Source organism: Ovis canadensis, chromosome 11, assembly GCF_042477335.2.
Source record: "Ovis canadensis isolate MfBH-ARS-UI-01 breed Bighorn chromosome 11, ARS-UI_OviCan_v2, whole genome shotgun sequence".
NCBI classification, from domain to species: Eukaryota; Metazoa; Chordata; class Mammalia; order Artiodactyla; family Bovidae; genus Ovis; species Ovis canadensis.
The window spans coordinates 37,115,660-37,138,298 of NC_091255.1; the positions used below are offsets into that span (position 1 = coordinate 37,115,660).

The 22,639-nt window shown below is 55.2% G+C and overlaps 1 protein-coding gene across 2 annotated transcripts in view; it reads left to right on the top strand.

Annotated features, from left to right (window-relative positions):
* Nucleotides 1-22,639, top strand: part of NTN1 (netrin 1) — a 207,041-nt gene that overhangs the window by 175,654 nt on the left and 8,748 nt on the right. For both annotated transcript variants that reach the window (XM_069603546.1, XM_069603545.1), the window contains exon 6: nucleotides 13,366-13,440. In XM_069603546.1, coding sequence (XP_069459647.1) covers nucleotides 13,366-13,440 — 75 coding nt within the window. The remainder of the gene's footprint in view (nucleotides 1-13,365; nucleotides 13,441-22,639) is intronic.

The following is a 22,639-nucleotide window of genomic DNA, read 5'->3' on the forward strand; positions in this document are numbered from 1 at the left end:
CATTGTGGGCCTGTGTTCTCATGTATAATAGAAACGGTGGTCCTAATGCCACCTGCCTGACTTCCTTACCGGTCATTGTGCAGCTCAGATGGGGTCATGGGTGGAAAGTGCTCTGGCAGCTACTGTCCAGGGATAGTCACCCACTCAGCTGTTCAGCTGAGCTGCCATGGGGCTCGAGTATTGGACATAGCCGCCCTCTGAGGCTGAGGTGGGGTCTGCAGGCAGGAGAGAGGGGACCCCAGGCCTGTGGGGCTGGTGGCAGTGCAGGACCAGGGACCACCTCTGGGATAGAATGAAGCCCCTCGGTGTAGTTCGCCCCAGCTGGGAAGGACTGGGCATGGGCAGCTGAGGGCTGAGAGAAAATTCTCGATGTCCAGGCACTGGTTGAGCTTGCCGAGGTCTCCCGCCTCCAGTTGGGAGGGCTTTTGCAGTCCCCCAGGCACTGGGCAAGAGGCTTTAATCTAATTACATGCTTTATTTGAGCCAATTTGTTTTCCAATCCATCTTGTTCAGCAAGAAGAAAGAGCGTGCTGGGGACTCCTGGCACCCTCTTGTTCCAAGTGGGGAAGAGGGGCTGCTCCCCGCCCCATAAGGCTGATGCAGACCCCCGACCTCGTCCAGCTTGGCCACCCTGCCCCCAAACCAGACTGCAGGCCACCCTGCCCGGCAGGGATGGGACTGGGCTAGGTTACCCTTTTCACAGGCTGGGCTGCAGAAGGGGAAAAACCTGGCGGGCTGGTCTCCCCTCCTGAAGGCCCAGCCCAGCTTGTCTGTTCCGTCAGCCGCTCCCTGCCTGTGCCCTCTGGGGGTCCCAGTGCTCCAGGCAGGACAGGCTTCCAAGGCAGGGGGCTGCGCCTTCCCACGAGGAAAGCCCCACCCAGCTCTGACCCTCCCTGGCCCCTCCTACCAGGGTTGCCCTCCTAATCCCAGGCCCAGGATGTTCAATCAGCAAATACATTTTCATCGTAAGGCAGCAGGTTTTGAATCTCTGTTATTAAAGTCCAAACAAAACACCGAAGCCCTTCCAACGTCCCTGGAGAGGGAAAGCTTGCCGGCTCCTGCTGTCCTGCCCAGGCGAGGAGCTGCTCTCGCCAAGCTGCGGCTTTTTGTGTTTCACAGCATTTTCCAGAATTGTCTTTTTCCGCCCTTCAGAATCCTGCTTCAGGCCTTTGCTCTCCTGCTGTTTACACAGACTCTGTCCTCGAGGCGGCTTCTTCCCCGGCAGGCCTGGGGTCTTCACCCTTGGACTGGGGCCGTGTGGGGATTGCTGGGGCCGAGGGTCACTTTGCCACATGGTGGGGGTGGCTGAGTCCCCCGCTTATTCAACAAATATTTATTGAGAGCTTGTAAGTATCCCAGGCCCTGGGGAGAGCAGTGGATGGGGCAGTGGCCCCTGCCTTCAGGGAGGGAGGCAGACAATAAACAAACCATGTTGAGAAAGTGTGAGACTGCACTGTGAGTCCTGGGGGTGGGAGACCGGATCCTCCCAAGATGGGTTTGCTTTTGGGGGCAGCCAGACATCAGTCAGTACGTGTGATACACAGAGTGAGAAATTGAAAAAAAAAAAAAAAACTTTTTTTTAATAGGGTGTGCAAGAATACAAGATTGGTTTTCTTGTCATGGCTCCTGAATTATAGCAAAAATAATAACAAGTAACATTTTCAAGAGTTTGTTAGGCTTCATCTTGTTAGCACCTCAAAGGATTACATGCTCTTACCCTATTTAATAAATAAGGTATATGGGGAAAGAATCCAGTAAAGAGTGGGTATATGTATAGCTGATTCACTTTGCTATGCCTGAAACTAACACAACATTGTAAATCAACTACAACAACAAAAAATAAGTCCGGATAATAAAAAATAAATGGGGACTCTGAGGTTCAGAGATGTGCAGTCACAAGCCCAAGGACACACAGCTTAAGAGTCGAGAAGCCAGTGTTCGGAGTTCCTCCATAGCCTACCTGCTGACTGCTCCTCCATCCCATGGCCCTGATCCCCATCTGTTTTCCCATCTGTATTTTGAGATAGGGCTTCCCAGGTGGTTCAGTGGTAAAGAACCTGCCTGCCAATGCAGGAGTCTCTGGAGCTGTGGGTTCAGTCCCTGGGTTGGGAAGATCCCCTGGAGGAGGAAACGGCAACCCACTCCAGTATTCTTGCCTGGACAGAGGAGCCTGGTGGGTTGCAGTCTGTGGGGTCTCCACGAGTTGGACGTGATTGAGCACACACACACTCATACACATTCTGAGACAGGCCCTGCCTATCGGTGCACCAGGTTGTATCCTGGGGTCCCAGGCAGAGGCAGCCTGTCTTACGGACACTCCACCTCCCAAAGAGAACGGGCAAAGCCCATACATCCAGGACTCAGGGTGCTGCTTCTGGTGTCAGCTGAGCCTCCTGGTAGAGGCATCAGGACCCCCCCGATTTCTGGAGTCACTCAAGCCCTCGCCAACCCAAATCATGTCCTCTTTGTTGTCAAACAGCTTAGCAGATTTAAAAGATGCCTGAATGCCCAGGCTTTCTCATGGGTGTCACCAGAATAATCGAGAAGGATGCTTGTCTTTTGTTTGGGGAGCCTGATTTGGAAGTTTTTCTGAGCAGTCTTGGTATCTCACAGGGGCAACTGCGTTCAGCTTTAAAACAATTTTTTTTTAAATTGAAGGAAAGTTGCTTTACAATGCGTTCACCTTGTTTTGCACTGTTTGTGGACACAGGCTTAGGGGGGGACCCAGAGTTTACGTTCCAGTGAGTTCCACTGGAGTTCAGTGGTGACCTCCCCGCACCAGGTGCTGGGAACCAAGGTTCCAATTCCCTACTGGGTGAGGAGGCAGACAGATAATTCTAGACCATGTCCTGAGTGCTGAGTGCATAGAGGGTGCCCTGCTGTGCTTGAGGGCCCAAGAGGAAGGCTGGAACCCTCTGGTGGCTTATCCAGCCCTGCCCTGCCCGTCCAGCCAGTGTGACTGTTCTTCTCTGCTCCTCCCCTTGCTCACTCTGTGTGAAACTACCTGGCTTTCATTCAGTCCTGGACTCTGCCAGGCTCGATCCTGCCTCAGGGCCTTTGCACAAACTGTCCTTCCTGCTGGAAACCGTCTTCCCCAGGCCTTGTTGTCCCTGCCTCCCTCGCACTGCCTGGGTCTTAGTGCTGCGTTACCTTCTCAGGGAGCTTTCCCTGACCCTGTCCCAGCCATCACTCACTTCTTGTGAGGGAAAGAGAGGACGGACACACACCCTCACCCACCCCACCCAACAGTAGAAGCCCTGTGGCACTTCAAGTGCAGAGGGCAAGGATTCAGTCCCTGGTCAGAGAGCTAAGATCCCACATGCCAAGTGGTGTGGCCAAAAATATGCTTTTTTTAAATTTAAAAAGTTAATGACTTCCCTTGTGTTCCACTAGTTAAGGGTCCACTTGCCAATGCCAGGGGACACAGGCATGATCCCTGATCTGGGGAGATTACACATGTGGCAGGGTAACTAAGCCCGTGCACCACCACTGCTGAAGTCTGCACGCCCCAGAGCCCATGCTCTGAAACAAGAGAAGTTACTGCAGTGAGAAGCCTGAACGCCGCAGCTAGAGAGTGGCCCCTGTTCGCTGCAACTAGAGGAAGTCTGCGTCCAGCAGCGAAGACCCAGCACAGCCAAAAATAAAGCATTTTACCAGAGGAATAGAAACATCACCTCGCTGAATAGGAATGTAATGTCATTATGGGATTCCTCCCATTCAGTCCCCATCCTCACTGAAGAAGAGACTCATCTCAGAATGTTGTTTAGTGTTTTTCTTCTAATACCAAAATGGTATATTTGTTATCGTAAAGTTTAACATACAGATAAAGTGAAGCAGGAGTTTACAGAAACCAGCCACAACCCCTCCTCCCTGCATTTTGGTGCACAGTGTATTCTTCTAGAAAAGAATTCAAACCCCTTCCATGGTTGACAAGAACCTAGGGACCCCCATGACCCATGCAGTCTAATCTCGGGCTGCCCACCCCCCACCCCCAGCTCCAGGCCCATCCTCTGTTGGTTCTTCAGTCCTGCCCCGCCCTTTCCTGGCCTGGCTGCTTCACAGAGCTCCTCCCTCATCCTCCGAGATGTAACCTCCTCACAGTGGCTTCACATCCAGCGTGGTCTCCACCTGCACCCCTAACTCCATCCTCTGCTCAGGCGTGCACTCTGGGCATTGTCTTCATTTTGTGAGTGTCACTCTTTTGACTGTGGTTACATGCGTGTCATTGACATGTTCTCTCCCACTATAAGGCCCCCCTGACCATTCCATGAGCCACACCTAGCGCCTCCCAGAGCCGGCCGTGGAAGTCTCTTAGCCAGGCTTTGAAGTGTATGATGCAATGATACATTCTTAGAAATGGGGCTGCTGCAGTCAAGGGTGTATGCTCTCCAGGGTTTTGACTTTCTATGGCAGTTACCCTCAGGGAAGTTGGTACTGATTTGCACCCCAACCACATTATCTCAGTCTGAGTGTTTGCTTTGACACCTCCCTAGGCAAAGGCCTTACATTTCTGTTGATTAAAGATGTGTTTCTTTGATTATTTGAGGATGAGCATCATTAACATCTCCTTGTCTGCTTACTCCCCTCTTTTGTGAATTGCCTGTTCCTCTCCGTGGAGTGTGAGGGTGCTTGTCTTTTCTTATTGATTCAGAAGAGTTCTTTATATATTAAAGACACCCACACTTTGCTCTCTATGTTGCAAATACTTTTGGTTTTCTCTCCAAAGCTTTACAGGGCACCTCATGACAGTCCATAACTTGGGACTGCCTCATTTGGGATGACCTTGGCCTTTCTGCCCCAGAGTTCAATGGACATCATGCTGTGGAGACAGGCAGGGCTGGAAGGTGATAGAGGGGGCATAAGAGACCAGTATAGGCCAGGAGAGACCGTGGGTGCTTAGGAGCTCCCTGTGGACTCCAGCCGTCTCGGGCAAAGTGCTTGTGGTGGAGGTGCTCAGAAGGTGGTCTCCCCAGGGGGAGTGAATCAGTCATCTGCAGCCTAGGACCCAGAGGGTGAAGGCTGGCTTGGAGGGGAGTGTCTCTTCCAGCCTTGACACAGTCATTATGAAACCTACAGATACCCTCTGCGTGTGATAAATGACACACACAGACAGCTGGTGTCTCTGGCCTGCAGAGTTCCAAGTGGCTTTGTGGATCCAGGTCAGGCAGAGCCAAAACTCTGGGCAGACTGGCCTCACCTGTCTTCTGTCACCTGTTGAGTGGCCCCGCCCCCTTGAGCTCTATCCCAGCAGGGTCAGGGGTGGAGGTGGGGTGGGGATTGGGAGTTCTAGGAGCCTCTGCCTGGGACAGACCCCAGTGGCTGGATGTCTCTGGCTCTTTGCTCCCACCACCCACCTTTCCGAGCCGACAGCCCAGAGGCAGAGGAACCCGGGTGCTGCCAGGAGTGAGAACCTGGCCAGCTCCCCGCCCTGCTCCAGGGGCGGTACCAGCTGCAGCGCCCCTGGCTCCGACGGGGGGACGCCGGGCGCCGCCTGCCATATGCTTAGAGTTGAGCCTCGATCCGGCGAGCAGCCCTGCCCAGCGGGACTTTTGGCACCTGGGGCACAGGAGGCAGGGCAGAGGGTGAGCTACCCAAGGTGGAGGAAGAGGAGGGAGGGGCCCAGCCACTGGGATGGGGCCTGCGTGGGGCGGCAGGGGCTCCCTGCTCCGCTCTTGGCTGCTGGTCGGTCAGGGGAGCAGGTGGGGGGAATAAAGGGAGGGTTGGCTGCTCTCAGGAGGAGCCAGGATGCCAGCCAGCCAGGATGGGCCTGCTGCGAGCCACAGATGGCGGCCCTGGGTCTCTGCACTGTCCCTGGGACAGAGCTCGTCCGGGTGAGGAGATGGGCGGTGCCAGCTCTCCTCCCTGGCAGCTCCCCTCTCCTTGGGGAGGAGGGAGGGGTGAAGGGTAACCCTGGTGCGGGGGCGCCAGCAGATCTTCCAGTATTCCCTGCACACCCTTAATTCTAGCCCCGCAGGATCCCCCCGGGGGTGGGGGTGGGGCTTCCTGCTCACCTCTTCTTCCTATGCAGAGGAGGGGGCGGGGCCCTGGGTCCTGAGAGAATGGGGCCCTTCAGGGCATAAAATATCAGACCTGATTAATCAATGAGGCCGACCAATGGTCTGCAGGTTCTGTGTGTCTAAGCTCACGGCAGTGCTTATTTAAGATCAAACCATATGAAACTGCTTTTTTCTTTTAAAGTTGAGGAATGATCAATTTTTAGGCACTTTTATGTGGTTCATCTTATTAGCGTTCCCTCTTTTTCTGTTTTCTAACCAAAGAGCGTGAAACTTCCTTTAAATGTTTGCTTGGAGTCAGCCTCTGAAACCATCTGGATCCAGAGATTTCTTAAGATTCTTTATCTATTCAGATTGGGTATCGCTTCTTTAGTTCACTTGGGTCCCTTATGTTTCCCTAACAAGGAATGCGTTTCATTCAGATGACCAGGATTTCAGCCCAAAGCTGTATACGATAGCCTTGTAATTTATAAAATCTTCTTTAGGTTGTGGTTATACCCCTTTCTCATTACTTCCTAATGAGTCTATTTTCTCTTTTATTCATTATTAGACATAACAGTGTTTTGTCTGTGTGTGTGTGTATTTGTTGTTTGGGAACTTTACTGAGATTCAATTCTTGGGTATATTTGTAACTTTGAAGCTTTTTCAGCATCCCACTGTATTAATTTCTACTCCTGTTACTAATTATTTCCTCATGCCTTCTTTGGGTTTTATTTTCCTTATTTTCTAACTTCTAGAATTGAAAGCACTTCATTTATTTTCATTCTTTTTTGTTTAATAATAATATTTATTACATTGTGGTCAGGAAATGTGGCCTGTGCAGTTTCACCTCCTTGGAATTAATTTAGCATTCTTTTACTAGTTATGTGTTTCTGTCTGTTCTTTGTTGTATTTCTCCAGTTTTTGCATATTTCAATAAGACGTAATAAAAAACAAAAACTTTTTATTACGTTTGAATTTCTTTGTCACCTAGTGACAAACTTACAATTTCTTTAAAAGTTGTAAGCTTTTAAAGAATTGCTTTAATTTTGTTCAAGTGTCTCTTCAACAATCATTTAATGTTTCAAAATTAGTTTTTCAGTAGGGGTGTTGAATCTGCTTACAGTCATTGTTTTGCTTTTACATAGCGACTCTTCTATGATCTGAATTTATCACAGTTGCCTTTTATATTTTCCAGTTTGTGTTTTCTCCTGTCTTATTACTTATACCCGTGTCTTCTCTTCTCTAGTGTTTTGTGGTTATTTTGGGGGTTTTCAAAAGCACTGCTTGATCTAATAGGAGTTGACTCATTGGAAAAGACTCTGATGCTGGGAGGGATCGGGGGCAGGAGGAGAAGGGGACGACAGAGGATGAGATGGCTGGATGGCATCACTGACTCGATAGATGTGAGTCCGAGTGAACTCCGGGAGTTGGTGATGGACAGGGAGGCCTGGCGTGCTGCAATTCATGGGGTCGCAAAGAGTCAGACACGACTGAGCGACTGAACTGAACTGATCAGGGTCAAGCATGCAATAGCATCTTTGCTGTTCTACTTACTGAAGACAAAGAGTTGTATTACCCACTTCATTCTTAGTTTTTGTTAATATGATCTAAAGTTGCAGACTAGATTTTATAGTTATTTATACATACCTATACATTGTCTGATGCTCCCTTTCAAACATTCAAAATTATTCTAACCTTTGCCTTCACTTTTAGAACCATATTGGAACCCTCTCTATTTGCTGGTTTCTGTGCATATCACCAGTGTGTTTATTCCGTGACTTTCCCCTCTTAAATTCTTATTTTTGATCCATTTCATAGTTGGTTGAAAAACGTTCCCAGGTGTTCCTCACAGAAAGGATACATGGTTGGAATATTGCATACTAGAGAATGCCTTTGGTTTATTATGGCCTGCACACTAGAGGACAATATAGCTAGGTATAAAAGTCTTGGGACTCGAAGTTTTCCCTCCTCTCAACCTATAGACTTTGTTCCACGTTCATCTGGAGCTTCTTCTTGATGTTAAATCTGTATATATATTTTTTTCGTTGTCCGGTATTTCGTATGTTTTGCAAAGATGTATGTGGATGTGTTTGTCTCTGTTTTTCCAGAAATTAAGTTCGTCCTTTCCTTCATACGTAGGTTGCCCTTCAACCTCAGGAGTTCTCATTTTGGCTCACTCTCTTTGGTTCTTATTTCTGTTCTGTTTGGTTTCTGCCGCAGTTTTCTCTCAGGCCTCTGCCATCTGTCCACTTCCCCTCTTCTGTCCCTATTATTTTCTCTTTTGCAGTTTCTATGTCTTTATTTTTGTGAGAATCTCTCCACAATTCACTCCATGTTTCTGAATCCATTTCCTACACTGTTACTTTTCTTGATTGCTTCCAAAGTCGATTTTCACTTTGTGCTCCTGGGCTTTTGGGTTTGGGTTTTTCTAGCTCTTCTTCTCATGTGTCACCCTTTTCGTATCATCATGTGGCCTTTTGAGCTTGACCTTGCCTTCCCTCATATCTGTTTTTTCTTTCTACATCATAGAGGCTGTGTTTTTTAGAATATCTTAAGTCTGACACACCCATTCAATTACACATCGCCTATGGCTGTTTTTGAGCTATGGCGACAGTTCACATAGTTGTGACAGAGACTGTATGGCCCACAAAGCCAAAAATATTTACTGTTTGGCACTTTGCAAAAAAATTTTGCAGATCCCTGGCCTGGCGTGACAGCTGGATTCCCATTCCAGCCCCAAGCTGGATGGCAGGGGAACGCCTCCAGCTCCTCCTTCAGTTCCTAGTCCCTGCCGGCCTTTTCTCTCAGTTTGCTTCTGCTCTGTGGAGGTGGTGATCTTCTGTCTCCACTGCCAGACTTTCTCATTCCCTGCATCAGCGATTCAGGTAGAAGCGTGAGTTCACGTCCCCACCGCAAACACTGTCATTCCTGTCTGTCCCTCCACTTCCTTAAGCTCTCTTTGGACAGGGGCACCTCCATGGCGCCCCCACCCACTTCCTGCCCATTTGTTTTCTGGTTGTTGTCTCCTTGTCATCTTCCCTATTTTCCAGGATTTTTCTGTTCATCAGACAAAGAGCTGTGTCTTGAGGTAAAACCTGGACAGGTTTTCCTTGTTCTACCACCATCTGTCTTTAATTAATAGAGATTGCTCCCAGATTCCAGTGTTGGGTCATCTGTCAGTTTAGTTCTTGGCATTAGTGTGAATTTTCATTTTTTTCATTGTCTTTATAGCGATTTTGGAACAAAACAAGGAGAGGAAATGTGGGTAACTGCCAAGTAGATGCCATTTTGAAGGAGTCAAAGATGCATTTCAGAGCTATGTCTGGTCCATCTTGAGGCAGTCTCTGTAGCTCTGTGTGTATTTTATAAAAGAAGAAAATGCAGGAACACTTCCCTTATCTGAGGACCTCTTGTCGAGTGACCTCAGTTCTCTGGCACACACCCAGAGAGTCTGCACGCAGCGAGAGAGCTGCTACGATGTCAGTGCTCTGAAGGGTATTCACCGTGCCCAGAGGACAGCAGTTCCTTCTCTCATTCCAGGCCTATTGACCCATGCTTTGCATACAGTTCTAACAAGCCTGGTCTTTCTGTTCTCCTAGCTCACAACCAAATCAGAATCAGCAAATCGGTAGAGAGTAGGGGACATGTGGGGGCTTCCCTGGTGGCTCAGTGGCAAAGAACTCACCTGCCAATGCAAGAGACATGGGTTCGATCCCTGGGTCGGAAAGATCCCATGGAGAAGGAGATGTCAACCCACGCCAGTATTCTTGCCTGGAAAATCCCATGGACAGAGGAGCCTGGCAGGCTGCAGTCCATGGCGTCACAAAAGGATGAGACACGACTTAGCGACTAACCAACATAACAAGGGCACATTTGACAACGACAAGCACGCTGACCTGATGAGAATTTCTGGCTGGCAGAAAGGAAAGACATAAGACCCACAAAAAAATAACAACAAACCAGATACAGCTATAAATCTGCACGTGTTGAGGCTGGCACCATTTCCTATAAGGGCAAAGCAGCTTGATGTTGTCCTCTGACTCTAGTTTGAGTCAATAGCCACTCCTCTGAGCCTTTCCTCTGCCAATCTGGGTCCTCCTTACAAATCTTGGGTGCAAAGACCCTGGCCCACCTCCCACAGCTGCAGACTGTGGTTCTAACCCTGGCTGCACATTGGTCTTACCTGGGGAACTTTAAAAATCTGGACACACAGGCTATCCTTACAGCCAGTGAAATCAGAATGTCTTGGGGGGAACCCAAGCATCAGTGTTTTCCTAAAGCTTCTGGGCTATTCCACTGTGTAGCCAGGTAGGGAACCAGGCTGTTAGAAGCATAGGCAGGGCTGAGGGCAGTGCCTCGTGCCTGGTTAGTGCCCTGTGGGTGGCTGTGGTTATTGAGGGACAGACTTTTAATGTTCACGAGGGTGGCTGTGATTGCTCTCACGGGGTCCAGAGCTGGATCTAATCAGGCAGTGATGGATGCCACACACTTCAGGGACAATCTCTGGCCCAGGTGGATACTTGACTTTGAAGAGAAGAGGTGTAGATGCTGCCAGAAGGGAGGGAAGGGAGGAGGGGAAGCTGGAAGTGCAGGGCCAGGTCGTCCCAGGGGCCACCTGCCCTCCTGCCTGCAGTGCAGGGCGCACTTGGAATCAGCACTGTGGCGCCTTGCTGAACTCAACTGTCCTGTCTGTAGGATGAGAGTCATGGTACAAGGGACTGCCCAGAGGCTGGGAGGAACTGGTGTGCTGTCAGGGGCTGCCTCCAGGGCTGTGATGGGAGGTGGGGGTTGAGGGGGTGCTGAGATTCCACCCTATAGAGGAGGCATGGCAGGTGATTGGCCGGAATACAAGTACTGACGGCGTGGGCCAAACTAATAATCATGAAAAAGCGATGAGTGGGTTCAAGGCCATCCATGCAGTGACGTCATCAGCACTGCTGGCAGTTCAGTTCTTTCCCAAGAGGAGCGAGCAGGCAGGGATTCCAGCCAGCTCGCCAGAAATGAAAGCTACTTGTGCATGGCCTGGGTTCAGCCCCAGCAGTGGCTTTGCCGTGAGCGTCACCTGCCTGAGCTGGCAGAGGCGTGGCCGAGAGGGGCTATTTCCAGCGGTGAGGTACAGTGTCACAGCGTGGGGGAGGGGTGCCAGTGGTGCTGACTGTGGGTTTGGGTCACTGTCGCCCGGTGTCTCAACGTCCCCAGTGGACTCCCCGGCCTCTCTCTCAGGATACTCCACACCCCACCTTCTGAGAGGTCCTGACTCCAGCAGCCACGCAGCCATCCAGGTGGCAGGAGGGGCTGGCACTGTGGACGCTGGGGCCCCTGGGCAGGGCATGCTGATGGACAGAGGGTGGTCCAAGGACTCGCACCCTAGGGAGCAGGAAGAAGGGCTGTTTCTCTCATTTCCTGAGATTGGTTCCTAATGGGGTGCCCTAATGGCAGCAGTGGAGAAGGCAGTGGCACCCCACTCCAGTACTCTTGCCTGGAAAATCCCATGGATGGAGGAGCCTGGTGGGCTGCAGTCCATGGGGTCACGAAGAGTCAGACACGACTGAGCGACTTCACTTTCACTTTTCACTTTCACACATTGGAGAAGGAAACGGCAACCCACTCCAGTGTTCTTGCCTGGAGAATCCCAGGGACGGGGGAGCCTGGTGAGCTGCCGTCTGTGGGGTCACACAGAGTCGGACATGACTGACGCGACTTAGCAGCAGCAGCAGCAATGGCAGCAGAGAACTGCCAGGCCCATGGCTCCCAGGGCAGCAGGATAGAGCTCTCTCAACTTGAATTAGGACCCTGAAGGAGGCAGCCATCTCCCGCGGGACCAAAGGCTGACTCTGGGGTGCTCTCTGAATACTCCTACAGATCTGAGTGATGGTTTGGGGGGCAGGGGGCCCAGGAGGCCTAGGCTGCCTGTCCTGTGCTCCCACACAAATCGCTCCTTACTCCACCTGGGCCTAGGTTTTCCCCTTTGGAGTCTGAGGGGCTGGCACCCGTTTCTGGAGCAGCCATGTGTGTGCTTCCCCTTCACCTTTCTAGTCCCCTCGCCAGGACACACACCCAGCCCAATTCCAGTGGGTACAGTGACCTTCCACCTCAGACCCAAGTTCAAGGCCCAGCCTTGACTTGCTAGCTGCCCGGGCTGCACTGGCAGGTGGTCTCCGATTCCTAATCTGTAGAATGGGAATAACCCCCACAGCTCAAAGAAGGGTTGTGAGAATCCAGTGAGAGCCAGCGTGTTGAGTGGTTGTGCAGGGGGGGCTGGAGTGATGTTTGGGGCTCCATGGTGGGCGGGCCATCACGCCAACAGCTGATTTGCGGACACAGATCAGGCAAAGGACCTGTATCACCTTATCTGGTGAGGAATTTGCCTGCAGTGCCGGAGACCCCAGTTCGATTCCTGGGTTGAGAAGATCCCCTAGAGAAGGGATCAGCTACCCACTCCAGTATTCTTGGTCTTTTCCTGGTGGCTCAGCTGGTGAAGAATTTGCCTGCAACGCAAGAGACCTGGGTTCGATCCCTGGGTTGGGAAGATCCCCTGGAGAAGGGAACGGCTACCCACTCCAGTATTCTGGCCTGGAGAATTCCATGGACTATACAGTTGCAGAGTTGCAGAGTTGGACATAACTGAGTGACTTTCACTTTCACTTTCAACTGAAGAGCTGGTGGGGAGAGGGCCTGGTGGGGCCAGTGTTGGAGGTCTGCCTCTGCTGGGCCGACACAGGCCACCCCCAAGGGAAGCAGGCCCCCGGGCCCCCCCACATCCTGCCCGGCTTTCACTGGGACACCCCCGAAGCGATACCCTGCAGACGCAGGCCCAGCAGCCCTGCCTCTCAGCAGTGGTGGGGCTCATTAGAACTGAACTCTTCTTCGTGGGGCATTTTATTTGCACACTCCAGTAGCGTGGACACCAAAGGGGTTTTCTCCTGCTTCACGGGCTGCTAATTTCCTCCGTGACCTCTATTGTTGGGGCCTGACCCCAGCCAGAGGCTGCTCGCCATGGAAGCTAGCGCCTGACACAGACCCAGGGCGCGGGGCGACAATGAGGCCTCTATCGCCTTTAATCAGGCTCCGGGTGCGTTTTAAGAACAGGGGAATTTGTGTGGTGCTCCGAAGCGCTGGGTGGCGCAGTGCAGGAGCCCGCAGAGTCCCTGTGCGGAGGCCAGGGGGGCCAGTGGGGGGGGGGGTCAGGCGGGACCTCTTTGTCCCAGCCCTGCTTGAGAGGGCCAGACCCGCCCTGAATGGCCGCCCAGGCTGCCCGGCCCGTGGGTATCACCAGCCTCTGGGCATTTAAGGAGGCGGCTGCCCACCCCACCCACCAGCCTATTCTTCCCCTAATTAAGTTTTGTCTGTGCTCTCCTGTCCTCTGCAGACTGTGATTCCTACTGCAAGGCCTCCAAAGGGAAGCTGAAGATCAACATGAAAAAATACTGCAAGAAGGACTATGGTGAGTGAGAGCCCACTTGTTGGGGGAGGGGGAGGGCACCACGTGACCAGTGGGGTACAAGGAGCCCCGCGTGGGTGTTGGTCCCAGAGGCCCTGTGACCGGCCGGGAGCTGAGGGGGATGATCTTGTGCCTGGGAATTTCCCAGCTCTTCCTCCTTGGGGTGGGGGTGGGTGGCCACAGGTGTGGGCACTGCGTTCTCCCCTTGGCCTTGCATCCTTGCCGCTGGGGGGTCCTGGGCTTCACTCTGCCCCGAGGGGCCGTGTGGCTGCAAGTCAGTCGCTTCACCTCTCTGGTCTTCCGTGCCCTCATCCGTACTCATGGGCATTCAGCCTGAGGCTCTGCAGCTCAGAGAGAAGTCCTTCGGGCATTGGGGAAAGGGAGAGAGCTACTTGGTGTATTTAAAATGCTGATTTGAGGATTGACTCCGCAAAACGGACCTCCAGGGCTAGGTGGAGAAGCTGCATTTTAAACTCCTTGCTGGTAGTTCTGATGCGTCAGAAGTTTGACCAGAGCCTCAGGGATCACTGAAGGCCTCTTCTGTCTGACACTGCAGGCCTCAGGCTCCCTTCCCGGGAAGAGTATCCCGCCTGCCAGTCTCTCCTGCAGCATCTACCCCGGTGCCCTGGAGGCGGGGGCCTTCCACCTCTCCTTTGTCAGGCTCTCCTCTGCCGCCTTCCATCAGCTCTGCCCCATGGGAGGGCCGCGCCGGCTCTGTGGTTTCTGATCCCTGAGCTGGCTGGCAGCCTGGGCAGGCCGGACCTCACAGGATTCAGGGTCAAGGCTGACTTCAGGGTGGGTGGGGGCCTGTAGGAGAAGGGGAGCCCCTCACAGCCCCCGGCAGGTATCTGCAGATAGCTGAGAGGCGAACAGAAATCCCGAAGAGATTGTCCAGCTGTCTGCTGGCGGAGCTGGGGAGGCCCAGGGTGTGGAGGTCAAGGTGTTCGACATTCCGGCAGGAGGTAGCCGCAGCCTGGGCGCCCATCCAGGGGCCTGGTCTTTCCACTCTGGGGCTCTCCTCCTGACCCGGTGGGCCTGGCTATTTCGGGCTGAGGCTGGACCCCCCTCTTCCTGGACCCGAAAGTCGACTCTGCCCATCTCCCTCTGCGCACCTCCCCACTCCAGCTGGGTGTTCCTGGTCTTGCTGCTCTGTTCCTCAGCAGTCCTGCCCCTTTTAGCGTCACCCTCTGGGGACAGGCCAGCGACCTGTGTTTTCTGCCCATCTTTCCTAGTCTGCCTTGATCGAGTGCCTCCTGAGGGAACTGGGGCGAGTCCGGTTGCGTCTCTGAGTTGCGGTTTCCTTATCTGTCATTTGGGGGTGATGCCCGACTGTGTCATATGGAAGCACTCAGCATGGGGCCACGTGCCTGGTGGGCTCCTGGTAAAGAGTGGCTCTGGCTGGTCCCTGGAAGCCTGGTGACAGGGCAGGAAGAAGTGGGCTGGGGAGGGAACAGTGACCTGGTGCTGAGACCTCATTGTCCACAACCTGCATGGTGTCCCTCCCAGACCCCAGGGGTTCTGGCAACCTGGCCTGGACGCCAGGCCTTCGGGATCTCATCCGGGCAGCTGTTTGAACCAAATGCAGGGTGTCCTTCTTTAATGAGGACAGTGGTCAGGACCTTTTAGCAAAGGGAAGAGAAAGGCCCAAAGGAATGTTGAGAACTTTTAAAACTTCCTCATTTTATTGTGCACACACGTGTGCCTGTGTGTGCATATACACAGGCACACGTGTACACACAGGTACGTGCTCACACACCCCACACGGAAACCCAGTACATGATCGTACTGGAGCAGCTGGTAGGTTTTGTGCGTCCGTTCCGAAGCAGCCAGGCCCTGGGTCCATAGCGAATTCCTGAAAAAAGCCCCTTTAAAGTGCTTGTATCCCAAGGCGACTTTCACAGGAAAAACCAACCTTGATTTTGGAAACAAATTTTGGGGCGATTTAAGGATAAAGGGAGTGCTGTCTCTGACCCAGGGTGACAGTAGCCACAAGAGGCCCCGGTGGTTTGGGGTGAGGCTTGGGTGACCCTGCGCTCCCACCCTGAGCTGTCAGCGTCTGCTGGGGTTGGCAAGGTGGGATGTGGGCAAAAAGGCCCAAGGTCCTGTGGTGTCCCAGGCTTAGGGCTGGGGGCCAAGTGTGGATGCCCAGGGTCAGAGAGCCAGGGTCACAGAGGAGACCCCGGGCCTGTCACTCCGCCACCCCTCATCTCCCTCCCCCGCAAAGAACAGGAGGAAGGAGCAGCTCGGCCACCTGGGGGAAGGGTGGGTTAGATTTCAGTGTGGAGCATCCTCTGACCAGACAGATGCTGGGGAGACTTTCTGTGCAGGGTTAACCACCGCCCCCGTTCTGTTCCTCCAGTGAGAAAAGGGAAAATTGGACTTCTGTTTAAAATCACCCAATGGACCCGTCTTCCACCTGGTTCTCTAGGACTTGTTTTGTTCTCTTCTGACTTCCTTTCCTCCGCTGAATTCTGCCTCCCCCACCCCTGATACTTCCAGGGGTACTTTGGCTCCCTCTGACTCTCCTGCCCACCCCTTAGCAGCAGGCTGGCCCCTATCTCTGCAGAAGGGGGCCTGGCTCCCTCTTGTTATAGACCCAGGGGGCTCTGCCCTGAGCCCTGCCTTGGCTGTGTGCCACCCCACCCCCCAACCCTGGACAACAGGGCTGTGCATTGGGAGCGGGGACTCAGTCTCTGGGCTCTTCTTGCCTTTTGCTCCCTGACCCAGTCCTCCCTTCCTCGCCCTTGACTTCCTCCTGGATTGTCCGAGGGAAGCTGGTGTCCTAGATGGGGCCCCAGTCTGGCTGGCTGACTGACTGGCCCAGCAGAGCCCCAGCCTCCCTCCTGCCCCCCCATCACGTTTATCACCTGGACCCCATCCGACCCAAAACCAAGAAAGTGAAAGTCGCTCAGTCATGTCCAACTCTTTGTGACCCCACAGACTATACAGTCCATGGAATTCCAGGCCAGAGTACTGCAGTAGGTAGCCGTTCCGCAGAGTCAGGAGAGAAGCGGGGTGCCCTCTCAGGGTGCTGACAAGGTGTGGAGCATGGCACTTTCAGCTTTAAGGTCCTCATCCCCACACCCTGGCCTGGAGGCCCGGACTGGCGCTGCTCCTCCCATCCCCCAAAGGGTCCCCCACACTGTCCATGGCACTCTTGGGGTTACCTGAGAGTTGGTGAGCAGCCCGCCCAACTCTACACCCAGGCCTGTGTATTCAGGCAGGAGGCAGGACAAGGAAGTGTCGAGAGTGGGGGTTGCAGGGGCTTCTGGGGAGGGAGACCCCAACAGGCTGGGGGGCAGGCCGGGAGAGGCTTGTGGAGGGTGGAGTGAGTGGCACCCAGGGTGGCTGGGCGGGGGCAGCCGGGCCACAGCTGCAGGCCTTGCTCTGAGGCTGGGGGCCAGGTCTCCCTCTGGGCTCTGCGTGCCCAGCCTGGCCCCTAGAGGAGGGGTCCCTTCCATACCCGCAGACCTGGGCCAGGTGAGCAGGAGGAGGGGGCGAGGGGAGTTGGCTGGCCTGGGGTGGGGTGGGGGTACAGGTGGGCCCAGGAGGGTCGGGGAGGGGGCTGCATAATCCCCACCCCATCTCTGACTGACATCCCTGCAGGGAGCCAATTAGAAACGCATTTCCTCCACTTTCCAGCTAGGGCGCTTGGATGTTCCAGAAGCTGCTAGTTAGAACCTCAGCAGGGTGGGTGGGGTGGGAGTGAGTGAAGGGTAGGCCCCAGGGCCCCTTCCCTCCCCTGAGGCCAGCTCGGGAGATTCTTGACATTGTGCAGCCAGAACACCCAGATCTGGGTTTCCGCTGACCCGGGTGGTGGCCAGTGGGCAGGAGGCCATGGGGAAGTGGGGCTGGAGCAGTGGCCTGGGCTGGTTGGGGTCTGCTGGTCCTGCCCGTGTTCCTGGTGAGAGAGGGCCCAGCAGGTGAGGGTGGGCAGCACACGAAGCAGGTAGGAATTGGGGTTGCGGAGGCCTGAGGGCCAAGCCCCATGCCTTTCTGGTCTGGAGAGACCTCAGGACTGGAAGGATGGCAGTTCCATTCCCATCTGTAGGTAGGGGAGGGCCACTGGCCCCAGAACCTGAGGAAGACTCCACGTTTGCGGTGTGACTTCGGACCAGGCCGGGCCTCGGTTTCCTGTTCTGTCCAGTGGAGGTCGATGAAGGGATGCGCTGTCCTTCCAGGTGTGGCAGGAGGGTGGCCCTGTTGCCATCTCCAAGGAGCAGGGGGCGTTCATGGCGCCCCTGTCATCACTGCCCCCCCGCCCCGTCCTGGGGCTCAGTCCTCTGTTGCCCTCTAGGGGAATCGGCTCACCTTGCAAATGCTGAGAAGGCACTCAAGGGCAGGCTCAGGGTGGGGCAGTTGTGCACAAAGATGGGGCTTTTTATTATTTTCGAGTGTAGTAGCATTTCCTGTCAACTTCTCAGGAAAACCTAGCCAAGAGGGGCCCTTCTTCTGTGTAGAACGCGCCCAGTGAGTGTGTGTATGTGTGGAGATGTGTGCACGTGTGCCTGTGTGCACCCATGAGCATTCACCATGAAGCCCACATTCGCTCAGCAGCTCCCACATGGGCAGAGCGTGTCCATCCCTTCTGGAGTCACTGGCTCTGTGGCTCATTTACTCAGAAGCCAGGGCTCCAGGACCTCGGTCTGTGGAGACAGGATGGCCAGATGACACTGTTCCCGGGGCATTTACTGTGGGGGCTGTCAGGAAAGACAATGACTTCAGGCTAAGACACCCCTTGGCTTCTACCCCCTGATCCACATGGAAGGGGCGCCAGCCTGCCCCTGTCATGCCACTGTCCCCATCCAGTCTAGATCACAGACTCCTTGGCCAGGGTCTAGCCTGCAGTGGGTGTAAGCGGGGCCTGGCCCATCCTGCAGAGTGTGTGGAGGGAGGGCTTCCTGGAGGAGGCAGCCCAAGTAATTGGTGCTCACTGGGCAAAGCAAGGCTCCCAGGCAGAGGGAGCAGTGTCTGAGCACAGAGACAGGAGCAGGCTGGGGAGCTGGGAGGAGAGGGCACATGAGGGTGCAGGGGCGGAGGCTAGGGAGGCTGGTGAGGGTTCACGTCTGTGTGCAGAAGCCACTCGGAGGCCACCAGAGAGCCAGCCCCACTCATACTGGCACACAGCAGGCTGCCACCCACCTCTGCTTCCCTGGGATTCAGAGGCGGAGGGAGAGGACAGACAGGCCGTATTCTGAAAGGTGAGATCATCTCACTTTTGCCAGTTCTTGGAAAAATGATTCGTTCCCAGAAATGTCTATTAGTCACCCCCTTTGTTGAAAGACATTTTGGCACCAACGGATGGAAAAATCAGAATGCTTTTCATGAGATGATTGGTCTCGCGCCTTCCTCCCACCATCCCTCAAGGATGATTTCTGAGGATAACAGCTCCGAGCGGAAGTCCTGTTGGCCTCTCCAGGGAGGAACCGGGTTTGTGAGGCTGTGAGTGTGCATGTGTGTGCACACATGTGCTGTGTTATGGGCCCCTGGCGGGGGAGAGCCTGGGGACCTAAGTGGACCCCACCTCCCCCAAGCAGTGACGCCCTGTCTCTCCTGGGGCGGCAGAAACCCCAGAGAGGAGGCCTTGTCAGGCCGGTGACTGTTCCTCCTCTGCAGGCCCCGGATGGGCACCTCACAGTCTTCATTCTCACCTTGGCTGAGTCCTCAAAAATACCTAGGAAGGGAAGGCCTTTTCTTCAGGCCAATGGCATGCTGAGACTCGGCAAGATAAGGAGCATGCCCGAGATTGGGGCCCCTGAGGCCTGAGAGTTTATGTGCCCTGCCTGCGAGCGCCCCCCATGCCAGGATGCCGAGCCTTTGGCAACAGAATGGGTGCTGCCCCTGCTTGAGGGTCAAGGGCTGGTTCCCCCCACGGGACCCCTGACTCTCTCACTCCTAATAAGCCAGAAGGGTGTCTCCATGGGGGAACAGCAGGAGTGGTCACCGTGGTTGCTGGGGTGATTGTCACCATGAGGAGTGCTGTTGGAGATGATGAAGGCAAGATGATGGGTGAGAATGTCAGTGATTCTGGCAGAGGCAGGGTGGGTATGACCAGTCAGTGGTGGGCTTGGCTGTGCAGCGGAGGGAGGTCACGGCAGCTCCATGATGGAGGAGGGAGGAGACTGAGCTGGCAGTGGAGATGATGCTGGCGGTGGAGGGACTGCAGAAGCCCGTGGAGCTGGTGTAGATTAGAGGGGCGCCTGCCCGCTCTTGCCTCGATGCTCAGGCCGGGGACGAGATGAGTGGGGTGATGGGGAGGCCTCGTGACGGACACAAGGCCTCTTGGCAAATGATGGCCTCTGCCCCTCTTTACACCTCCTGCCCTTCCTCGTCTCGACCTTGGGGTCAGTGGCTGTTCCTGATCGGGGTCAGTCCCTTCAAGGGCAGAACACGGGGCAGGTTACAACCCTGTTCTGGGGGCCAGGTTCCCGTGTCTGCAGCAGACTGTGACTTCAGGGCTTGGAGCGGGGGTTCAGATGTTAGGGGAGCGCCCTGGGGGCTGTCCCCTGAGGGTGGTTAGCCAGGTCCGGGTGGCAGCTGGTGGTGATGGCTGGGCGAGGCCAGTCCTCCCCACCCTGCCCCAGTACTCTCCCCAGCTCAGAAAGTTGGACGCAGCCCAGCCAGCAGCACGTGGCATGGAGTTTCAGAGGCTCACTGACCCTTCCCCGGGGGCGCAGGTCACTGGCCCCCTGGGGATCCTCCGATTTCCCCAGCCAGATGTGACCTCCCCCCTTGAAGTGCCAGCCCCATATGGAGGCCAGATGTGGAGCTGGGTCGGCATGAGTCAGCCTGAGGTCGCAGAATGCGGGTGACCACTGGGTTGGGCTGGGCGGGCAGCAGGCCCCAGTGACAGCTCGGCAGAAGCCCCTGAGCCCGCAGAGTGCTGCACTGACCAGGGCCTCCCGCCATGCACTGTGGGGGAGGGAGTGGGCACAGCCCTGCCTGCCACAGTGATTCCCATCCCCACGGACAGGGCCCAGAGCCTAGGCGTCCACCTCTGCTGCCCCCACAGCTGTGGGTGCTGAGACGTGGCGCTTCCTTTCCTCTGAACGTCCTGTTTTTAGGAAGGAGGTGTGGGTAGGAAAGGGCACCCAATGAAAGATGTTTCTTCCCACTTCACAGATGAGGAGACCGAGGGTCAGGGTGGGGGTGGGGAAAGGTGATCTGTCCAAGGTGTCTGGGGACACCAGCTGGCTTCCCCTACAGACAGTCAGCACTTGTCTTCTCCCTGCTCCCCAGTGACCTGTCTCCAGGATCACACAGTATGTCCCTCCCCACCCCCAGGCAGGGCTGGGATGGGCATCTCTCCCCAGGGGAGATGGATCTCGTGAGTCTTGATGGCCCCCCTTCCCTGGGGTCAGAGCCTTAGCACAAGGACCCAGCACCATTGCTGTTCCTGGGGTCCACCCCTCCTGCTGCTTTACCTGCTTGTGCGAGGCCCAGGCTGCTATGGGAGGGGGTGCACCCCGGGGGTACACACCTTCTGAGCAGCCTGGGTTACCTGCGGGGAGGCAGCCGAGGCCTTAAAAACAGAATAGTTTCTCCAAGGCTCCTAAGGGCCACCCCAGAATGGGCTCCTCCCACCCTGGCAGAGCTCTGGTCAGGATTTGCTTTGGTCCCTGTTTCGGGCAACATGGCCCTTTCTCTGGGTGTCCTGGGAGAAGCAGGTTCCATCCTTTGAGGGTGGTTTGATTTCTAGGAGCTGAGCAAGTGTGGTGTTCACACGGTGGCAAGGGACCCAAGTCCCTGCTGGTTGCCCTCCCTCCAGGACAGGGCTCTCTGCAGCATCTTGGGTGTGGCCAGGCGGCAGCCTGGGGTGGGGGGCGCTGCCCCGTGCAGTGGGGTTTGCTGGCAGGACTGTGGGTGGAGGGCTCTTAGCTGGGCCCCTCTGAGAAGCAGGTAGGCATTTGCAGCCAGGATGTGGGCCCTGGGGCGTGGGGACCAACTCTCATGCCTGCCTCTTCCCCTTGAGGCTGGAGCCCCAGTGGTGATGGAAGCTGACCTGGGGGACCTTTTGGCAGACAGGCAGTGACCCCACTGTTGCTGTGTGTGTGTGCTGGGTGGGTCGGGCTGCTGCAGTCAGCCTGGGGGGTAGGTGTGGGTGGTTGGGCATCTCCTGAGGCTGTGTGAGGCCCTGGGGGGCAGGGGGCGGGGCTCTGCTGTCCTCCAGGATCACATTCTGACAGCTGTGGCCATGCCATGATGGGAGGGTGGGGTACATCGGGTCAGGAGTGGGCTGGGCTGTTACAGTTCCTTCTGATGGGGAGCGGGGCAGCCTTGGTGGGGGGAGGTGCTCTCTCCCTTAGGCTGATTGCAGGAGAGACCAGTCTCCGTGATAAGAGCGCCCTGCACTGGCAGGGCCAGGCCTGGGTCCACTGTCCTGCCTGAGCTTCTTGCAGAAGAGGGTGGCCAGTCTCTTGAGCTCGTCTCGCCTGAGGACTGGGTGTGCCAGCCCATCTCCCTGGGGAACAGGGCCCCTAGCATCCCCAGAGTCTCGTCTTCTGAACCCAGATCTCCTGATGTCCCCTCCTCCAGGGAACCCCAGGCAATCAGCTCATCCCAGGCCCCCTCACCCCTCTCGCTTCCCAAGAACAGAGCCTAAAAACACCAGGACCCGGCAGGGGAAACTGAAGCCACCTCTGTGTTGGTCTGAGAGAGAAGGGTACACCGTTACTTCTGCTGAGGGAGGGAAGGATGGAACCTTCCCTAACCCCAAGTTGGGGGGTCCCCGTTTTCTACCAGGTCTGAGGTGGGGCCTTGGTGGGTGTGGCAGGAGGTGGCAGCCCCGGGGTTTTTCTGACCACAGTGCACCTCCAGCCCTCCACCTGATGGGATGAAAACTGGAGGGGGCTGCTGTGACACCCCATCCACACCCCTTCCGCCCACCTGCCCCTGCCGTAGGTTAGCATCCCTGAGAATAAGGCTGGCCCTGCTTGGCTGCTTCTGACCTTCACGGGGCGGGGTGGGGGGGTGGTGTTGGTGCTGGGAAACATGTGGTCAGAGCTGTGCTTTATGAGAGCAGCTGCAGCTCCTGACACGCTTTCCATACCGGAAGATTTATGGGGCCGCATGGTTTTAATGGCTTCTGCGGGGCCGGTGTCCTTCCCTGCTTTGTCCTGGCCGCCGTCTTGGAGGCAGATGGGTCTCGGGCTGGCCTGGCCCATCAGGAGGGCACGGTGGGGTGGGGAAGGCCAGGGCTGAC